At 35.6% G+C, this 20895-nt stretch overlaps 1 protein-coding gene across 4 annotated transcripts in view; it reads left to right on the top strand.

Annotated features, from left to right (window-relative positions):
* The window catches only part of LOC116162925 (monocarboxylate transporter 4), a 52555-nt gene that overhangs the window by 22152 nt on the left and 9508 nt on the right, over positions 1-20895 (top strand). For 2 of the 4 annotated variants that reach the window (XM_031476690.1, XM_031476692.1), the window contains exons 2-3: positions 12204-13520; positions 13635-13649. In XM_031476690.1, coding sequence (XP_031332550.1) covers positions 12204-13520; positions 13635-13649 — 1332 coding nt within the window. Of the gene's footprint in view, positions 1-1020; positions 1182-12203; positions 13521-13634; positions 13650-20895 lie in introns of those variants that run through there. The other 2 variants (XM_031476689.1, XM_031476691.1) reach the window with 2 other exon arrangements.

Here is a 20895-nt window from a genome sequence, read left to right on the forward strand (position 1 = left end):
TTCGAACCTGGGTCGAGGTGAATTTTTCATCTGTGGCGGAGATGTAAATTACCTTAGACCAGTTCCGAGCATTCTACCGGCTACTCCGAATTAGGTTTTCCTGCAGTTTTCCTAATTCATAAGGTAAATACCGGAGTAGTATGGAGACCAACTTAAGACCTTCTGCAGAGGCACCTCTAAATAGCATTATGCGGGTCACTCTGTAATTGGGCGCATGCCTGTTGAGGGCCCAAAACTAAGAGAGGGATAATAATAAATAATAAATAATAATGCGTGTTGGTTAAGGTGCAGCGGGAACCGTCTTAGCGCCATACCCCATGTGGTGGCTCCGAAAAAGTTAGCGCCTCGGCGGTGTCTGAGAGGTTGCCCGTGTAGGAACCATCTCGTCTGAGGCTAGCTGAGTTAATAATACGAACTTTTAGTTAGAATTTTGTTTTATTATTTATGCGGGATGCAGAGGAGGTGGATTCTATGATATGATAATTACAAAAAATTAATACATTAGCTACGCTTATTTCTGATACTTTTACCGATTTAAATTAGTTGTTGATTCTCCTATCCAGTCTAGACATGTAATGTAATCACCCAGGAAGTCCTAATCATCTATATTAAATAATGTCAGGCATGATCCATAATATGGGAAGTTTAGTTTTATCGCCCTCAGAAAACTATTTATTTTAACATATTAATATTTAAGATGCGCTAAAATTGTTACAACGGTAGCGTGAGGCGCCGGTCAGCAGTTATAAATTTTATTCTCATTCTTAACCTTGAACTTGACTTACATTCCATATTTTTTAAAAATATTATAGGTATAAGTTATGTGGTTAGCGTAAATTGTAATCTGGTTGCATAGGTGTGAAATTATTGAAGGTGAAATCGAATCTCTTTGAGGAGAAGGCGCACACTACTAAAAAACTGTACACCAATTGATATTGCCTAATTGAATTTAATTGGACAAATCAGCTAGTATCATTGTGGTAGAACATTTTCAATAAGAGATTTAGTCTGAATCTCGTGCGTGGCGCTTTTGGAATGATTCGGTAGTTTTGTTGTGTGCGGTTTACATAATCAAAAATACTTAATATCGTCAAATGTCGAGCACTTCATTGTTATATCCCAATCGATCTTCTAATATCTTTCATATATCGAATTTGTGGGGAGCGCCATATTACGCTTCGGTAAGATTATACATTACGTAATTCGGCTATATTTGATTTACGCTGGCCATCAATTATTTTAGATAAGATAACGTTACTGTGTGCAAAGATCAAAAATTTAAAAAATGTCAGATTGAGTTGTTTGTCTTCCCATCTCATCGAATCAATTTGGTGAGAATTTTGAGTATAATTCCGACTGGACTGGATGTTGTGTTTGCGGATAGCTTTCAATAACAAATTAAAATCGGGACATTGGTCTAGTAAATATAGTTGAATGCTTGAACAGAAAAATCAATACCAAGAGGTGTTCATAAGTGTCTACACACAAAAATTTCGAATTTTCCAGACACAGGTGCCTACATAGTATCATATCATATTATTGGTCTATGATAGTATATATACCTCCTCTTTAAGTCTTTACACGTTGGCGTATCGAAAACGAAACAGACCAGAAGGTGAATTACAAAAAACCGCTCGGATTTGTCAATTAGAGACTCAAAACTCACATGTGTTGCTATAAATTTTACTTTCTCATTCATTTCTCTCTTCTATGGCATAATTTGCAAGTGACATATACAGGGTGGTGCCCAGCGCAACGCAGCATAGGGATTTCAATGGTAATTTCTTTATAGTTAATTACTAGCTCCCCTAATTATTTTCGAGCAAAAGTCTAAATAAGTTTTTTTAGAGAAAAAAATACTGCATCTGTTCATACTTTTAGGTATAATTTTCCATTTTTCAAAACCGTAGAAATCGACAAAATAAAAAATTACATTTTTATAAATCAGTGGTGCTTTGGAATCTTTTAACAAACTACAAGCGCATCGCATCTAAATTATCGTTATTTGACGTCGAACGATTTTCATATTTAATTCTGTTACAACTATCCGATGCAAGAAAAAGCGGCAATTGGGTAATGTTTGCTGCATCTGCATCAGATACTATTTGTTTATCAGAGAGAATCAGAGTACCTACAGATTCGAAGAAAAAAAAACTGATTTGAAGCAGATTTGTTCCTAAACTTATATTCGGATTTTCCGCTACTGCAGCCAAAACGTTGAATGTTGTCGTTTTCCTGATGGTTTTGACGGACATTTTGAACGTTATTGCACTTGCAGTTCTTTAAGTAATTTATAAACAAGTATAAATTTAATATACGTCAAAGGCAAATAATGAAACGTGATCGCTGTTTTTTAGGTAATTCCAAGGCATATTTGATTTATTGTAAAATGAACCTTTTTATTTTGCCGATTTCTACGGTTTTGAAAAACGGAAAATTATGAGTAATAGCATGAACAGATTCAGTATTTTTTTCTCTAAAAAAAACTTATTTAGACTTTTGCTCTAAAATAATTAGGGGAGCTAGTAATTGACTATAAAGAAATTACCATTGAAATCCCTATGCTGCGTTGCGCTGGGCACCACCCGGTATACTCAAAGTCAGAAAGCCGTTTATTCAAATATTTGACCCATTTTCAATTGGCTTGTTACATGTGGTATATCGCATATAGATCAACTGTGCAAAGTTTGAACTGAATCGGTCCAAGCGTTTGACAGTTATCGTGTTCACGAACAGACGGACACCACCGATTCCCCTATAAAGCTTGCATCGGTTCAGTTGTATAGAAGTAGTAGCGTTTTTTCACTTTGAGGAAAATATGCAAAAAGAAAACCATACCCAACTACTATCAGAAATTCAGAACTATTATTAAACACCCGTTCATTGGCGGCATTTGGTTACGAGTTTTGCTTTTTATTTTTTATTTATTATACCATGAGTTTTGCCTAATCCCACATAAACAACATGGAAACTCATTCATAAGTTAGGTATACATTCTATTACATACACTCTTGGTTTGCCCTTCTGCAAAATCACATTTTTGATAAGAAAAAATGAAAGAATTGCGCTGTTTCCTTATGTGAGTTGCATGTTGAATTCTCTCGAATGGTTATTGAAAATTATTGTTACAATACAATTTACCGCGATAGATTCCGAACACTTTTTATAGGTATCATATAACTTCCTATACGCGGATACGCTTAATGTCAAAATATGACGTGCCTACCTAATACACTGATGAAACCTAGGAGATGAAAACACTTTATTACTTTTATGCTCAATCTGTTACTTCAAGGGACTTTTGAAGTCGATAATTTGTTTCCAATTGCACATTTTCAATCATTTGTGGTCGGATAAGCCATATTTCATGTCGTAGGTATGTGTCATTAGTGGAAAATCTTAGAGTATGGTATGTTATAAGAAAATTACGACTTCAAGACATTCGTAATTGAAGTTTTTGAAAAAAGGAAAAAAAACTTTTGTCTGCAAAATGCCCCCTCATTCAGTCGTTTTCTAAATATCGAGCTTTTTATAAAATTCTGGAAGACTGAAATTTTTTGTGTGATATTGAAATTCAAATTCATTTAAATCGCGTGTGGTTGGAGTTCTTTGCTCTTCGTTGGGTCAGTGGTCAATCGTATCCTGCGTTATCGTTTCAAAGATATCAACGCGTATAAGAATCTTGGGCATATGCTATTATAGTAATTGATTGCCCGTTTAGAACCGTGTTGTGAATGTTGTGTAACATAATTGGAACATAATTTATTGCTCACGTGTTTTATTGTTATCTACATATGATGATAGTTTATGTGAACTACATTTACGACGTGTTTTTGTTTTTAAGTTACTGATTGGGTTTCACTGTTTTCCCATTGCTCTTAAAAAACTGAATGAACCCTGTTTTTTGGCGTTCTTCTCGATTCTTTTGTTTGTTTTTAAAATTTTTTGGTTGATTTTTGAATTGATTGAATTTTTCAAAGTTCTAACATCAACATAGTTAAGTTAGGTAGGAGATACCGAGGGAGATACTAAACTTCTTAAAAGGTTTTTTTTTACATTTACGTGCGGAGTTCATACATGACATTTTAGAAGGTCGGGGAGAGAAATTTTCTAAAAAAGAATTACTTTTTTGAGACCTTCCATTAATGTACCATGAAGTATAGAACCTGTTCTTATCCTTCCCAAACTCCCAAAATATTATCCCACATCGTCATCAATTTTTATTTATTTTTTTTAAACAAACCACGAATTATAATTTTATTTTGATGTTATTTGTATGATCCTGGTTCGTTTGCTGTAAAAATTTCTATTTTTTTATAATAAAAAACTGTTGTCTTTTTTTATGCGGGAACGTATGCTGAATGTCAATAAATGTTAATTGTTGTATAATTAGCGGAATCGTTTATATAAACACGAATTAAACAATATGAGTGAAGCATTACAGAAGTTTCATCTTAATAGCACTTTTAAAAAGTTAATAGAATCGCATAATTGACCGAAACTGTAGGTACCTATATTAACTTTAAACGATCTGTTTGTGCGCAATTTTCTTTATTAAATTGTTCCACATCTGTTAAACGGATAATGATACTATGTCATATCTTGAGCATCTACCGCCTTATTAATTTGATGATATAGCATCCGCCAATTCGGTCGTTTTCATTGCGTACGATGAATTTAATTAGAAAGTAACCTGTCTTGTTTATTGAATTTGTTATGTCAAGGGTGTTTACTCTATTATGGTGTTTAAAGAATTCCATTATTTTATTACGTACCTACTTACTCATACATTTTTGCGATAACAATTTTCTTAAACTAGTTACTAGGATGATAATTTTTCCTGGAAGCGAACGCTTTTGTGAAATAATCATACTTTCTGTACTCTGTGTGTCAGGAACAAAATAACTTTAGAACAGAGAATGAATTGTTGATTCTCTTCGCAATTGATAGCTTAGCTGTACCTGTGCAACGTGACATAATCAAGCAATTAAAATTATTCTTATGCAAGAAAAACATCGAAGCCCATTATCTAAATTTTGACAAGTTGAAATTTGACCCAAAAATGAAAACCGTATTAATTTGGTTGAGAATACGTCGAGGAATACGTCAAATCAACTGCAAAGCCATAAGAATTACCACAAGGTCATAACATCGCTATTTGGAAAACAAGCTCCATGCCAGAAAATAGTTTTGCCGTTAGATTTCAAAAATTTTTAATTTTTAGATATGAGCAATATCGTAAAGATCTGACAGCTTTCCGGTTCTTTGGCACTGCATTTGTTATATTATTTATTAACGGGCCACTAAAAGTGAGTTCGTGATTTTGGAGGGTCTGTCCGTCCGTCCGTATTATAGGTACATGATAACTCGCGAATGGTTTCGAATTTTCCAATTCTGTTTTCAGTAATAAGTAGACTGGCGCTCGGGGCGCGATGGTAATGGAATTTTAATGGAACTTTCTGTATATTTTAATCTATAAAGAGAGCATATTCAATTCTCTTTTCGAAAATATAACACACTAGGGATGATATTACAAAAGAGGTTTGAGTGATTCATAAAATATTAAAAACAATTTTAAGAAAATTAATAAATGGCTCAAATAATTAAACAAACGAATTTTTGAAATCTTTTTTTAGTGTTATATTTTTGAAAAGAGTTTGATATACTTTTTAGATTAAATTATACAGGGTGTTCCATGTAACAAATGAGGTTAGGTCCGAAATTGACATTTTTTGATTTGCCTCCGTGTCTCTTAAGCGAGCGAATGTTTTCAGGTTTTGATTTCACAATTTTAAGTTTGACGCAAAAAGAGCACACCTATATTATGTTTTTGACACTTACGGAGACCCTATGAAAGTGTCGAGAATGGAATACCTTTACGCAACATCTAAAAGTGAAATAACATATAGTGTCCTACTCCTATTTAATATAAACAAGATGGCGGACTTCAGGTATAACTGGAAGTGCCACCATCTTGAAAATAGTTTAGATGAACTCCCTTTATTCACATTAGTATACTGGCACATTTTCAAAGTATTTCGAGGATATAGGTTTTGGTGTCTACGGTAACGCTGAAAGAGTGACCCAAAATATCCTCCTTCGATAGGTACAAGGACTAAACAAAGAGGGATGAGCTCCGTAAATCGGTGGACCTTTGTTCTCGAGGATTATTCGGAAATGCCTGGCTAGTAAGTAGACCTCATGCTGCTGAAGCCGTCTAGACAAATAACACTCCCCAAATTGAGAGTCCACTCATATTCTGATAGGGTGGCTCCCAAAAACGTAACATATTCTGCAGCTGCAAAAGAAGTCGCGACCAGCGGGAGACACTCACGTACATTCTCCGGCAATGCGAGTACACAAGTCTAGCAGGATCCGCCTACAGTCAGGCTAACTACGAGAATCTCAAAAGGGAGAGTCACACATAATGCGGTGGAGCACCATCTTGCTGAAATGCCTATTTTTATTCATCCAAGGGCCATGGCTCCTTTTTTCAACCACATGCACATCTAAATACTATGTGATCCATAAGACTATAACCTTTTCCAATAAGTTTATTACCAAGAATACCTGTTCAAACGTTGGTTTTCTGCGGAGGTAGAGTATGTACTTCTCGAAACGTATGGCTTTGAAGTCCTGTACTGAGGACTAAACAACCTTGCACTAATCAACTGCATCTCAGGAATTTGGAGTTTAGGTATTTATGATATTATGTTGCAGAGTGCATCATTGCATATAATAATCTATTTTTTGCTTCCCTTTTTAGATTTATTCAATATATCCGCCACACTCGATTATTATCAGTGAAGCAGAAATTAATAACGCGGTAACAAAATGGCCAACGTTGAATAATTTACGTGGCATTTAAATGATCTTGATAGAAAATATTATGTAATTTTTATGCTTCTGGATTTTTAACTGGATTACTACAAAAGTTAATCAGTTGACCTTAATTGTATTGTTATTTTGTATTATTGATTAGTTGGTTCTCACGCACTCTTTGTTGTAACGCTCGTTTCTTTACCTCCTCTGTCGCTGTCCTTAGTTTTATCATAGAGGACGCGATGGCGAGTAAACAATTCCCTATTTATCAAATTAAATATTTTTATTATGTGCATAGAATTGTATATGCATGAGTAAACATATTACGTGTCTATAAAATGCCTTTGTTGTGGTCGTTGATAAGCAATATTACGTTCCTTCTATTAATCACATTAGACTAGCTATCTCTTGTAAATACTCTCCACAATAATAAAATATTTTAATTTTTTTTATCTTTCTGGCGGTAGTCACCATATATGTAGTTCTATTTTATTTATCTTGTAGATATTGGTTACTAACGACCTGCTACTATGTACTTTAAAATCATGGAAAAAAAAGTTCTGAGTAGACCAACGAACTAGAACTTGCCGATTAAAAGAGAGGAACAGATTTTTTTTGCACATTTTGATTATTTTTCTATTTTTCCCAATTCGGCGACCAGTGGGTGATTAAATTTCCACGATCCCCCTTGTGTGTGGTCTTGTGGACTTGTTTGAAAATGTGTATATCAACCCTACCTTCTTTCAAGACCTTTAATGCAGTGTTTATTTCCATCGTCGTATAGAATTACCCTTTGCTTTCTTGTTTCTTCTTTTCTTGCAGCTTTTGTAATGCATGCGTTTGGTAGGTATGTACATACCTATACGATTAACCTACATAATTGACTGATTTGTGATTTATTTATCAGTCAACGCTAATAGAAAGAATGCATTCGGTTTCTTTTTGATAATCTAATTGATTTCCTCAATCCTCTACGAAGCCGTACACGGGCCATACACACACTTGGTGTTCTTATTCCAAAAATAAGTGGAAATTTCGACAAAAAAGTGGAAACTTCGACAAAAAAGTGGAAATTTTCACAAAAAAGTGAAAATTTCTACAAAAAAGTGGAAATTCCCACAAAAATGTAGAAATTTCAACAAAAAAGTGGAAATTTCGACAAAAAAGTGAAAATTTCGAAAAAAAGTGAAAGCGGCGACAACAAAGCAGAAATTTGACCTTCCCCCGCCGCCCCATCGAGTGACCCATCATTTTAAAGGCCATCAAATATTTTTGTCGAAATTTCCACTTTTTTATGGGAATTTCCACTTTTTTGTGAAAATTTCCACTTTTTTGTCGAAGTTTCCACTTTTTTTGTCGAAATTTCCACTTATTTTTGGAATAAGAACACCAAGTGTGTGTATGGCCCGTGTACGGCTTCGTACTATAAGAAATACTGTATGAGTATAGTACCAACGTTGCTCTAGTGGAGCACCCTTTTTCTTTTAGACTCTTTGGTACAGTGTAACGCAATAATCCCGTAAGCACAAGCACAGAATCTGAGTAGTCTGTGCCGTAAGTAACCGGCGTTCTGCCTTGGTTAATTGCTAGAAAAGTAATATCAGATTGTATAGGAAATCCTACCGATAATAATATATTGATTACTGTTTCAAGTTGCAGTATATTGATCAAAAGTAGGCTTTCAACCAGTTGCTGGCCATAATACATTTGATTTGGATATGATAATAAGCCTTATCTTATCGTTTGCTTTCTACCGAAAAAATAACGGCTACAATTCGATACAATCTCAAATTAGTAAGTAATCATGTTGAAATGTCTGGCCCAAAACTATAAAAGTGGAACAGGTAGAACTTCTCACTTTTTATAAACAGATTAAATAAATGTCCCATCTCGAAAATGATGTACCTAGTATATAGGTGCATGCACAGGCATTTTAAGGATTTGTGCCATAATAACCATTAAAGAAAGGTCACCGAAACGTTACATATAAAAGTGGAGATTTACGAAAGAGAATAGGAGAGGCCAGTTAATGACTGGTGTAATTTATATGTATGTAGTCACGTGTCGTATAATGGTGTTGTTTGCGTGGTTTTTTTTATGTAAGTGATTACGTGGTGATTTTTTGGAAAATATACCTGCTCTAATAATTCCATTGATGTATCTTTTTTTTTTCTAAATTTTTTCGTTCGTATTTGGCAAACCTTTTATTATGTGATTAGAATATGGCCGTGCTAATTTTTTTGTGCTCGAGTTTCAGAATGTCAGAACCTTCGGTGATCTTAGACAAATGGAGTACGAAATGTGTAAATATTATCGACAAAAGTGTGCATCCTTTCTAAAATGTTGAAACAATGAAAAAGTTTGTCAATACCAACCGTTTGATTGACAACTTTCATTTTAAAACATTAGCATAAAAAATAAACCGACATAAAGGAGAAACGAAGGACCTGACACTTTTTATATGAGCTTACGTTAGCCCTGTAACCCTAATGACCCTTCAACTTTTGACGCCAAATTCATTATATAGGGTTATTGTTTTTTCTTAGGAAGGATCTTATATATCAAGTTTGAATAACCCCATGGCGGATTGAAGGGGGGTGGGGCGACCAGTGCCCCCTCCGAGATGCAAAATGACTTACCAGGCAAGAATACTAATGTCGGGTCGTGTCGACTGTCCACCAAATAAAAATTCTTATTTAAAATATATTTTTACATATAAATTGTTCGTCTAAAACCACTAAACCTTTTACAAAAAATTTACACCCCCCCCACTAAACCTTTTACAAAAAATTTACCCCCCCCCCCCCTCGTGTCGGGTTTCCGCCCCCATGTAATTCACTGGAATAACCTTACGGTCAAGCGTAATCGATCGAGCGGGCCGGCTGACAGACATATAGACTGACATTAAAGATACGATTTCAAGAGGAGTCTACCGGATCCGTAATAAAATCATATTTAATAAATTTGACAATGCATATCAAGATGGACATATTCAGTTACAAATATCCGTGCCCAAACTCGAACTGGAACCAGGGACTCTTAATGCCGTATGCCGCAGTTGGACTTCTACGCCACTGCGCCACACAGGCCGGCTATACAGTGTGTTCCAGGTAGAACACACCATAGGGAAACGGCAATGTATTTTTTCGCCAAGGGTCCACGAGGCCTTTGAAATTAGCGTTCAACGTACTACTCCAATCTCTTTCTAGCATCCCGCAATAATGTACCTTGAACCTAACTTCAAATATCAAAAACTTAGTGGATATAATTATTATGATCTCACACTGGACAAATTCTTGGTAGTCTCGTGTACTAAGATGCTATTGCGCATGTGCGGTGTTCTACTTACGGTGCAAAACATGTCTCTGTGTTACGTATGTTACCACAGATGCTGCTTATTGAAAGTAAATCAGAGGCTATATCTATAAATGTATATGATCTAAGAATGGGCGCTTTGGTTTTATTGGAAGAATCCATTGGCAAAAATCCAGTAAAGGTTTCCAAAGAATAAGCAACTCGTCATGTATCTTCTATTTTTCATAGACACCTAATGTCAAAATTCTAGTAAAATATCACATACCTACAGCAAACTTGATTCTGCACATAGGCGCACACGTTTTTGACTTCAATGAAAGGACAACTGCCAAAAAGTTCAGAATCCGCTTCATAATACACAACAAATTGATTTTATAATATGTCAACATTTGATTAAAATATTCAGTTGAAGTATGTACAATATATTGTAAAAGATACAGGTAAAAGTAAAGTAAATAAATAGCGTGGCTTTCAAGTTGACCTTATTATCTGCCAATTAACCGTATTATTTGCACTTTTACTTGTTAATACTGTTGTGGCTGTAGCTGTCACTCAAATAAATCAAAAATTGAAATTTTATGATTTCTCCTCGTATACCTCCAAAATTCGCTACAAAGCAAAATCCTAATAATGGCTCAAAATGAATAACATAGCAGACTCAGTAGCCTCAATCAACTTCCAAAAATTCTAAGAATCAATCGTAACACCTGAGATAAATCGGGCGCAAATAGAAAAATCTGAACATGAGAACTCTTATCTGGGTCGTACAAAGTAAACACACAAGAATTTGATTGACATTGACAAAAAAATTTATTCCGAAACACATACGCAATAAACCATCAAGAAAAACCTGAAATAAAGAGGGACACAACCCGTTTTTATATTTACCCCACACGCAGATGTTCAACCACAAATTAATAAAGCCTGTTTCACAAACGACTGATGATCAGTTCTGATGGTGGGTCAGACTAATCATCAGTCGAAGTATCTTACTTTCACATTCATGCGTTTGATCAGTCGGGAAAATGTACATGCAGATCGCGGAGCAAAGCGTTGTAGTCGCTTTGTGCGTTGCCGCTCCAAGCAGTACTTTTGAGTTCCTGTTTTTTTATAAGCTACTGATCTCGTATCCCACATTACTCTCCTCTCTTCTACCGCACTAACTAACCGTTCGGTATCGAACCTATACAGGGTGGTGACTTGCGTAACGCATCATAGGGATTTCAATGTAAAATTTATAACATGCAATTATTGGCTCCCCAAATTATTTTAGAGCAAAAATGTATTAAGGTCTTTTGTAGAAAAAAATTTTTTACGTAAATCAACCGTATTAGTTTTTAATTTTTTGCATACTAAAGACGGAAAATTGGAAAAATAAAACTCGCATCTTTTTCAATAATCTGCGATGCCATGGAATTTTCTAAAACAAAAAGATATCAAGTTATCAATTAGCAGCAGCTCGAAATGGATTTTATGATCGACTTGGTTACTGTCGTGCAGTTAACGGTGACTTATTCGAACATTTATTGTAAATTGTTATATGAGGAAACCGTTTTTAGTAATTTGGACTTTTTTTATGTCGAATTCGCTGTTCTAAATATAATACTTTTTGATAGAATTTGATTTGTTTTATAGCATAAATTCCATGGCATGACGGATATTGTCGTAGTTTTTGTATTATAAAATTCCATGGCATCACAGATTATTGAAAAAGATGGGGGTTTTATTTTTCCAATTTTCCGTCTTTATATGCAAAAAATTGAAAACTAATACGGTTGATTGACGTAAAAACCCTTAATTTGGGGAGCCAATAATCGCATGTTATGAATTTTACATTAAAATCCCTATGATGCGTTACGTAAGTCACCACCCTGTATACTTGTCTTGGGGGATCATTTTTTAAATGACAATGAAAGCGATTGTCAAATGTTACAACGTTGGTATTCCATACGCAACTGGTTGAACTGTTGATAAAATAACGTTCTTGGTATACCTCAGGATCTCCCTAAAAACCTCATCAGCAACCGTCTCATTTAAAGATATTTAAATCTTTCTTTTTGTTTCAGACGGACAGTGAAGTTGCCTGCGAAGAAGCTGCAAGATTAACTGCGGAACAGGAAGGGGACGGACAAGATGAAGATGGGATTTCCTATTGTGATTACCACGATATACCGCCGCCTCCTGATGGAGGGTACGGTTGGGTTATCTGTTTTGCTTCGTTCATGTGTAACATGATCGTCGACGGAATTGCGTACACGTTCGGTGTGTTTTTAGGACAGTTTGTAAATTACTATGAGGAACCGGCGGGTAGAGTGGCATGGGTCGGTTCGTTGTTATCGGGAATGTATTTAAGTGCGGGACCGTTAGTGAGTGCCCTTACAAACAAATTTGGGTGTAGAACTGTTTGCATACTTGGTAGCTTAATATCGACGTCCGCATTTATACTTTCAACGTTTAGTCCAACAGTAAACACTTTAATGATAACTTACGGTTTTATGGGCGGCGTCGGTTTTGGAATGATTTATCTTCCCGCCGTAGTTTGCGTAGGGTACTATTTTGAAACAAAACGTTCCTTAGCTACTGGAATTGCTGTGTGTGGGTCTGGAGTCGGCACATTTGCATTTGCACCGTTAGCAAACATGTTATTGGATGCCTATGGATGGAGAGGCGCAAATATTATTTTAGCCGGATTAATTTTAAATTGCATTGTTTTTGGAGCGTTAATGAGGCCGTTGGAATACCCAAAATCCTCAAACGTAAAGCCTCTTTTACAGCGAATGGCAGAAGAGCGCCGTTTTCAGATGGAACGTGGTAGCATTGGTGGTTCTTACTTCATGGTACAATTGCCAGATGGTACCATGGAAAAACGTATGAAACAGCACGTAAACATCGACCCAGGCGTCCACTCCAGTTTAAATCTTGATCAGTTGGCGCCCGGTACTCCAATCACTCCAATTCCAACCGTACCAACGTTACCAACGATAGCCGAAGGTAAAATACCCGATGGAAACGATTCTAGAAACGGTAGCGCTTTGGAGTTAAAAAGTAATATCGCTAAAAATCCTCGCTTGGATGAAATAAGAGGTCAAGAGGGCGGTAGAATACGTAGATATTCCGGAAATGAAACTTCAGATGCGCCTAACGAGAAGGCTTTGCCGCGAAATGCCAGCCAACCCGCTTTTACTACCCACGTTCAGGGAATCCCAAAAAATGGTTCAGTGCCCTTCTTTGATCGTATCCGAAAAACATCCTTAAGCGAACGCTACAAACCAAGTTTGAATCCAATTCGATCCTCATCTAGGGGCACCATTAGTTCAAATGGAAACCTAAGAAAATCGTCTTCGTTTTTAGGTAGCAGAAATAACAATGCCGATGATCAAATGGTGAGTACTTTATTTTGTTCTTTTCTATTATAAAGTTCTTTTTGTTTTATACCTGTGTTGTAAGCCACTGCGTTAGTTTTAAAATTGCGTAAACATTCAACTTTTGGTTTGTAGGTACTCACAGAAGTGGTAAGCAATTATAAGTTACTGTAAATGATTTAGGTATAATATTAGGAAACGTATAACTAAACATTTCTTATTAAGCACGTAGCCTAGACTTAGAAGGTAAGTAGATATTTAGAAGATAAATGCAGTGCACATAAATCTGTTTCCAACAACATTTTTGACAAAGGTCATTTGATAACAATTCATACAACGTAGAGCATGGTAATTTCATTTCCTTGCTATTCAAAAAAAGTAAAAAAAAGATTGTCCCATTTAATGTAAATTTTCCAAGGTAATTATAATTAAAAATAAACGCTCATTTATACCAAAATTTGCATTACAAAAAATATGTCCCCCCAACAGTATTCACAGATATCGTCAACGCTAAAGGTTTATTTCTGTTTGAAATGCAGTTAGTATTTAATGTACCGTTCATGTGATTTTCAAATATTAAATTTTTATTTTCTGTTTCTTATTGTTTTACGGGTTATTAGTTATAATCGTAATAATACTAAAACTAAACAGACTCCAAAATTAGATGGGTATACATAAGATAATATTGATTTATCAAGAAAAAAGACAGATTTTTCACTCGTGTGAAGTTGGCAATAACCAGCCAATAACAGATTTAGCATATTCATATGAAGTTGACAATTACAATACAACAGTAAATATACAAAAAGTGTATATGGGCGAGTAAATACGATTTAGAGTTGCTTGGAGCCTAAGTCACATAAATTTTGTGATTGATATCAAATCTACACATACCAACCCTTAAATAACGCCAAAAAAATTTGTACACATAGGGGAGCCCGTCCAGACAGCACTTAGGCACACCAAAGGCTCATTGTTCCTCTCAATTAAAGATAGGACCCTGTTTAGTTTAAGTTGCGTCACCTTCCCCAGTCCCAGATAGCTGTCGCCAGGAAGCTGATGCCTGCCTCTAATCAAGCCGTCACGGTGATAGACCACATGCTCGGTAGTTTCATCTGCCTCGCAACAGAACTTGCACCAGCCTGGATCACATTTTATCTTGCGAGGAGGGCCTGTGCCCAAGGCTCGACCCTATCCACTCGTCCTAGTCGTTTAGCCGTATGGAAGCCTTTTGAGCCTCTGCCTCCTCAGCTAAGTGTAAAGGCTCTAGTCCCAGAAGTGCCTCCATGGCCAAAGTTGACGTGGTTTTCATGGCTCCATTGACTCGCGGACAAACGAGTCTCTGAATCTTTCCTGACTGCTGCCTGTAGGATGCCCTGCGCATGGCAGCGTACTCGGCAGCGTACCATACGAGTGCACCCTACAGTATTATTGGCCTTATCACTACCAGTGTAAAGTCAATACATTACAGGGTGGTGTGTTTAAGTGGACCATTAGAAGTATCTGAGGAACGGTTTGGAATTTCGATTCGGAACCCATTATCTTTTTTGAATAATTGATCAAAAGGAATAAGTTAAACATATTTTCAAAATGTCCGCTTTTCGGGTTGTATCAGAACGATACCGGAACTTTCTTAATTCAAATGGCATTTTCGAATTCCTCATAAAAAATCAGTATACTTTGGCAATATGATGTTATGCCTTGCCTAGCTGACATGGTTTCAAAAGTGATTCGAAGATAATACGAATCTTTACTATGCATCAGTGGAAAGAAAACGGACAAAAAAATGTGCTTGCAACATTTTTCTAAAAAAATGTTCACTTTACCAGGAAGAACGTTCTCCATAGGCTCGCCCTGAAACCAGGATTTTGCCTCGGGAGGTGCTTCAAGATGGTGGCCGTGTCATTCATTCGAAATGAACTTTGATTTTCTGGAGATCAGCTCTGCTTGGTTGGAAACTAATTTGAGGCATGATTTTAGTTTCGAAAAATTAAGGGTGCTTTGAAATCTTCACAAAACATTACGCATAAATGATACTAAAAAACTTGTTTAGAATGAAAAACGTGCACAATTTCAAAGTTTTAGCCTACTTTGATTTTTTATTTTGTTTTTTTAACTGGGTTTTTCGGGAAATGCGAAAAATGTTACATAGAATACTGTTCAAAATAGAATGTAATGATCTTGTAGCAAATTTGAAGCCGATATATTTTATTTACAATATTTAATGCAGATAAATTGAGGAATTAAATATTGAAGGGTTCCTATCGGCTTCAAATTAGTTACACGGTCTTTATATTCTATTTTGGGCAATTTTTTAAGTAACATTTTTTCGGATATTATCAAAAAATCCATTTAAAAAATCAAAACAAAAAATTTTAAGTAGTCCTAGGACTTTGAACTTTTTTACGTTTATTCAGTTTTTCATTCTGCACAAATTTTCTAATAACATTTGTGTGTATCTCGTCCCCAAAGATCACTTCACTGGTATGCAAAAAAAACGTTTTTTGAAAATTCCAAGGGCATCATTGATTTCTCTAAAATTCTAAACTAAAAATTATGTAATAAACTTGTTTCTAACCAAGCAGCGCTTATCTCCAGAAGCTTAAAATTTAATTTGAAAATTTGTTGTCTTTTACAAGAGACGAGATCAGGGGGCACACTATATAATTATTCCGAAGCCCAAAACGCAAGCACAAACAATAATATGCCACTTAATGAACTGGGAAAGACGCGTTATACCGCTTATATCTCGCGTTATACTAAGAAAAGTAGGTCTATTTTCTATTTGCTCATGTGACGGGGCAAGTAAGGTGGTTTCGACCGGAAAATACACATAAACATTTTTTAAAAGCCGTATGGAAAAACTATGAATTTTGATCTTTTTTGTTCGGCGAAGAATTGCATTTTTTTTCTTCAAATTTTTAAAAACTAATCCGTTACTTTCATGTTGAAAAATCCCCCGCCCCCGATACAAAATTTCGTCCAGAGATACGGGGGAAAATAAAAAATTGTAAATTTCAGAATGACCCTACATTTCCTTAGTTAAAAGAGATACAGAAAAATATTTATTACAATAGCCATTAGACCTAACCTTTCAAATGGAACACCCTATATATTTTAATATAAAAAGAGCATATTAATTCTATTTTCAAATATATAACAAAAATTCAAAAAAGTGTCAAAAATATTATTAAAGATTAAAAATTAAAAAAAAATAGCTCAAATGAACATTTTTTTAATTTTTTTATAATCTACTTTAGATTTTTGAATCAATAGTATTTTTTGTTATACTTCTGAAAAGATAATTTAATATGCTATCTTTTTAGATTAAACTGGAAAGGGTGTTTCATTTACAAAAATAACGTCCGATAACTTTTTTACCTGACCCCGTATACATACATATTTTGACAACGGAAGATCTTTCAAAAGATCATTATAAAGAAACTTTTGTAATAAACATTTTCCTTCTTTTTTAACCACGGTGATATCTTAAAACTAAGAAAATACAGTCATTTTGAAATATACAGTTTTTTGAGATTGTATAAAAGTGTCAAAAATTAAAATGTGCTATTGTCGATTTGTCTGTCCTGTCCATCGCGACCTCAGCACTGAAGGGTCGTAGAAAGTTTGAGGTAGGGGCAGACCGCTCAGTTCAAGCGTTGATTAATACACGAGTATATTTATCAATCAACGGTCCAAGTGGAATTCGACTTTCAGAACGTGTTTTCAATAAGAAAATAAAGCATATTCCAAACTTCCAACGGATTTAAAAAAAATTGTTATAACGATGGAGTAAATGAAAATATGCGAAAAAGAAGAACATTGCTCGACTGCGGAACATGTTTTTCGACATAAAAAATTCAAAAACGATAGACCTACGGAGACGCTTTCACGGCTAAGAGAGGTAGAAAGGACGCACTTGTCGAATGTAGTAGAAGAGTAACCCTTCTGTCGGGAGAAGGGGGCTTCCGTAAGAGGTCTACGACGCTCACGACCCCCGGACCACGTTTTCGGACCTGGAGGGGAAATTATGTAACCCCACAGGGGCGAAGTACGCGCTTGGCGTATATATGATAATTGATAATACGGCGAGTTGGAACTATAGTGGTCGAAGGGGAGAGAGTGTGTAGGGAAATGCGTGCGATTACATCCGTAGCGCGTATAAATCGCGTGGAGAATCGCGACGCCGCCGCCGGATTCGAAGCGCAGCACGTGGGAATTTTTCAACGACAGATGCGTTTTGGGGATTGTAACAGTCGGCGAAAAATAGGAAATGGCGCGTTTGATTCCGATTCGCTTTTGCGAAGTATAAAGTGTATACTAAAACGAAATATACAATATAATACGCACACACAAGATCATGGCACAAGATACAATTTTAAATGCCAACTGTCAAAACTAATAAAAACAAGGGTAGTCTTTATTCATTGGGAGCGGTATTATCCTTATTGTACCATGATATTATCTAAATAAAGCCAGAGCCTACCATTTTGAAAATTTTACTTTCGTTTAGCTACCGAAAATTGATTTTTATTTATTTCTAGATAACGGTTGCAAATACGAAAAAATTACAAGAGACTAAAAGGTTTCCAAACAAATCAGAAAATCAAATTCCTATTTTATAATCTACCAGTGGTGCACCGAATAATAAATAGTTCAGGAGTAGAAAATGGAACTTTTTCTAAAATAAACCAAAGAATTAGACCTTTTCGTATTTACATCATATCTAAGCACACGCGCACACCTTCAAGAATGAAGATATGTAAAATGAAATCTACTAAAAAAGAGCTTGTCACGATATTGGTCCTTGAGCCGAATCGTATTTCTATTCCCAATGATATCTAAAACAATCCAGAGGACTTTTTCACTACGATTAAGCAAGTTAATCCAAAAATTACCCAACGGTCAACTATTCAAAAACGGCGTGTGATGCGAAAACGCCGGTGATAGGGTCGACGCAGTTAAAACTTAAAATGCAAGAACGAACTTTCGAAGATTTACTTTTTTGAATGGGTAAAATAGAGAATGAATTTCTACATAAATGTCATAATGAAATTATAGATAAAAGGAAAATTTGAATATTTCAGAAATTAGGTAAAGTTGCGGAAGTTCAATACAGTGTTAAATTTCTGTAGCGGTTTAATATTATGCGAGCTATATTTTTCCAGAGAGAAGTAAAAAATAAATTTATAATTTGAAAACAGCATTTATAACGAATTCGTAATTGGGTATGCTTTTATATGGAAGATATTTTTCCTGTATAATTTCCACGAATTTTTATTTTTTCAATTGCGCTCAGGTAGAGTGGAATTGATTTCTTATCACAGTATCATTGAAAGATATTAAGAAGTACTGTACTAAATGCGCATTTTCTACTGTTACTGAGGCGAAAATAAACTTAATAATGAATGCATAATTTTAGAAGACGTGCTCAATTAATATCGAGTTTCAAAGCATTAATCTTTTAGGAATTTGTAGGTGTAGAAAATACCACCTGGTAAGATTCACATGCCCAATGGCATTAAAATAGAGCAGTTTCACAATTTGGATTTTCTCCAATTGGAATACACCTTCGAAACTTTTGCCTTTCAAATATAAGATGCCTGATTTTAAAATGCCCTATGACACAACACTATACATTGGTACACTTGAGTGATTATTTTTCAGTACCTAGTTTTAATTGCTACATTTATTTTATACATGTTATGCATGTATGCTGTTTGAAACATTTTTGTTGTACTTATTTATTTGTACTAATTACTCAAATCAAAGGACGCAGCTTTATAGTTTGAAAACTATATATTCTTTACAAAGCTATTATGTGGCGACACGAAGTCGCTACTACTATTGTTTGAAGTATTTAAACAATGCTACTACATTATGGAATGTACCCATTGGTACATTGACAAACGCGAGAATGTAAAAGCCGCGTATGTACTACGCGCGGCAGCCACGTTCGGCGCACTTCGCGAAATGAATATCTGCCTCGCGCCTAAGGCGGCCTCGTCTAGAGACAGCACCTAGGCCAGCACACGGTGAGCCATAGGCAGCCGGTTTCTTGTCGTGTTCAAAGGCGATACTCGCCGTCTGTACGCCGTTTATGCTTTATTTCTGCCGCGCTCGAGGAAAATCAAAATGGGCAACTAAACGTGTACCTACACTTCTGATTGATGTATATGATACCGGCAAACTGCGAAATCCGACATTTTGCAAAATGCCGAGACATTTTCCGAAATGACGAATGCAACGGGCAAAGTGAGAAATGCAGCTGGAGTTTGCCTGTCTCTCTTTAGGGATTCGCGAAATTGCTAGTATACATGCAGGCAAAGTGCGAAGGTTTCGTCCGAGGTTTCGTCATTTGGTTGTCTGTTGAGTCACGCTTTGGATTTACTGTGGAGAATATATCAGATGGGGGAAGGTACTAATGCGTCAGTTTTACGTTGGTCACCGCTGTACGCGCAATCTGTGGAAAATAACAGAGCATTCTCCCTTTGCCTGAATGTTTGGGCATTTAGCGAAGTCCCTAAAGAGAGGCATATTATAGGTAGGTACACGGTATCCCAGAGTGGGATTGGATGGATAACCAGATAACCTTGTGTCACAGCTTAGTTCTTGTGATTCGTTAAAGGTATAGGTTAGGTTCATCTTTGCAATTCGCTATGTTAGAGAACAAATTTGGTTCCATCACATTTGACCTTCATTAAAGATGTATGTGTTCATACATGCGAACCGAAACACATTTTTTGTTGTTTGTTCTTTGCGCAACCATATAGCGAAAACCAGAATTCTGTAAGGGGTCTTGGAACAAAGTTTATCGTATATTGACTGGTAGAAGAACGAAGGAACATGGCGAACATAAGTAATTCCCGGTTGAAAGAGTTGCGCTAAAAAATAGATTAATCCTAAAAAATTTGGCTGTAAAGGAGACCAAATTAACCACTTTTTTTTTGCAAATGGACCAAGGGTCGGAAGTGTTATTGGGTAACTACTTCACTCAAAATTGCCAAACTTTTTTCTACAATTTTTTGTAACCATAGTAGCGTAATGTGATTACATCCACGAAAGTGTATCGTGATTACATCGATCCTTAATGTCCGTTTGCACCATAGTACATGGACTGCTAATAGGGTAGATGACAAATTTTTTAAAACCGGTTATAACTGTTCGTATACCTCAACTATAACTTTAAAATATGATATTACAGCAAAATAAACCATATTATTGCAAATTTATGCAATTTGAATTGTAGGTTTTTATTTTAGCGCCAAAACGCTGTTTTGTATCATGGCGGTGTCTGTGACGTCACAGTCCTGACAGTTATAAACACATAACCCCAGCGTAAATAGTTTAAAAGGTTTCGTGATGAATTATAACTAATATAAAAAAGAATTAATAA

Source organism: Photinus pyralis, unplaced genomic scaffold (assembly GCF_008802855.1).
Source record: "Photinus pyralis isolate 1611_PpyrPB1 unplaced genomic scaffold, Ppyr1.3 Ppyr1.4_LG2, whole genome shotgun sequence".
NCBI lineage: Eukaryota > Metazoa > Arthropoda > Insecta > Coleoptera > Lampyridae > Photinus > Photinus pyralis.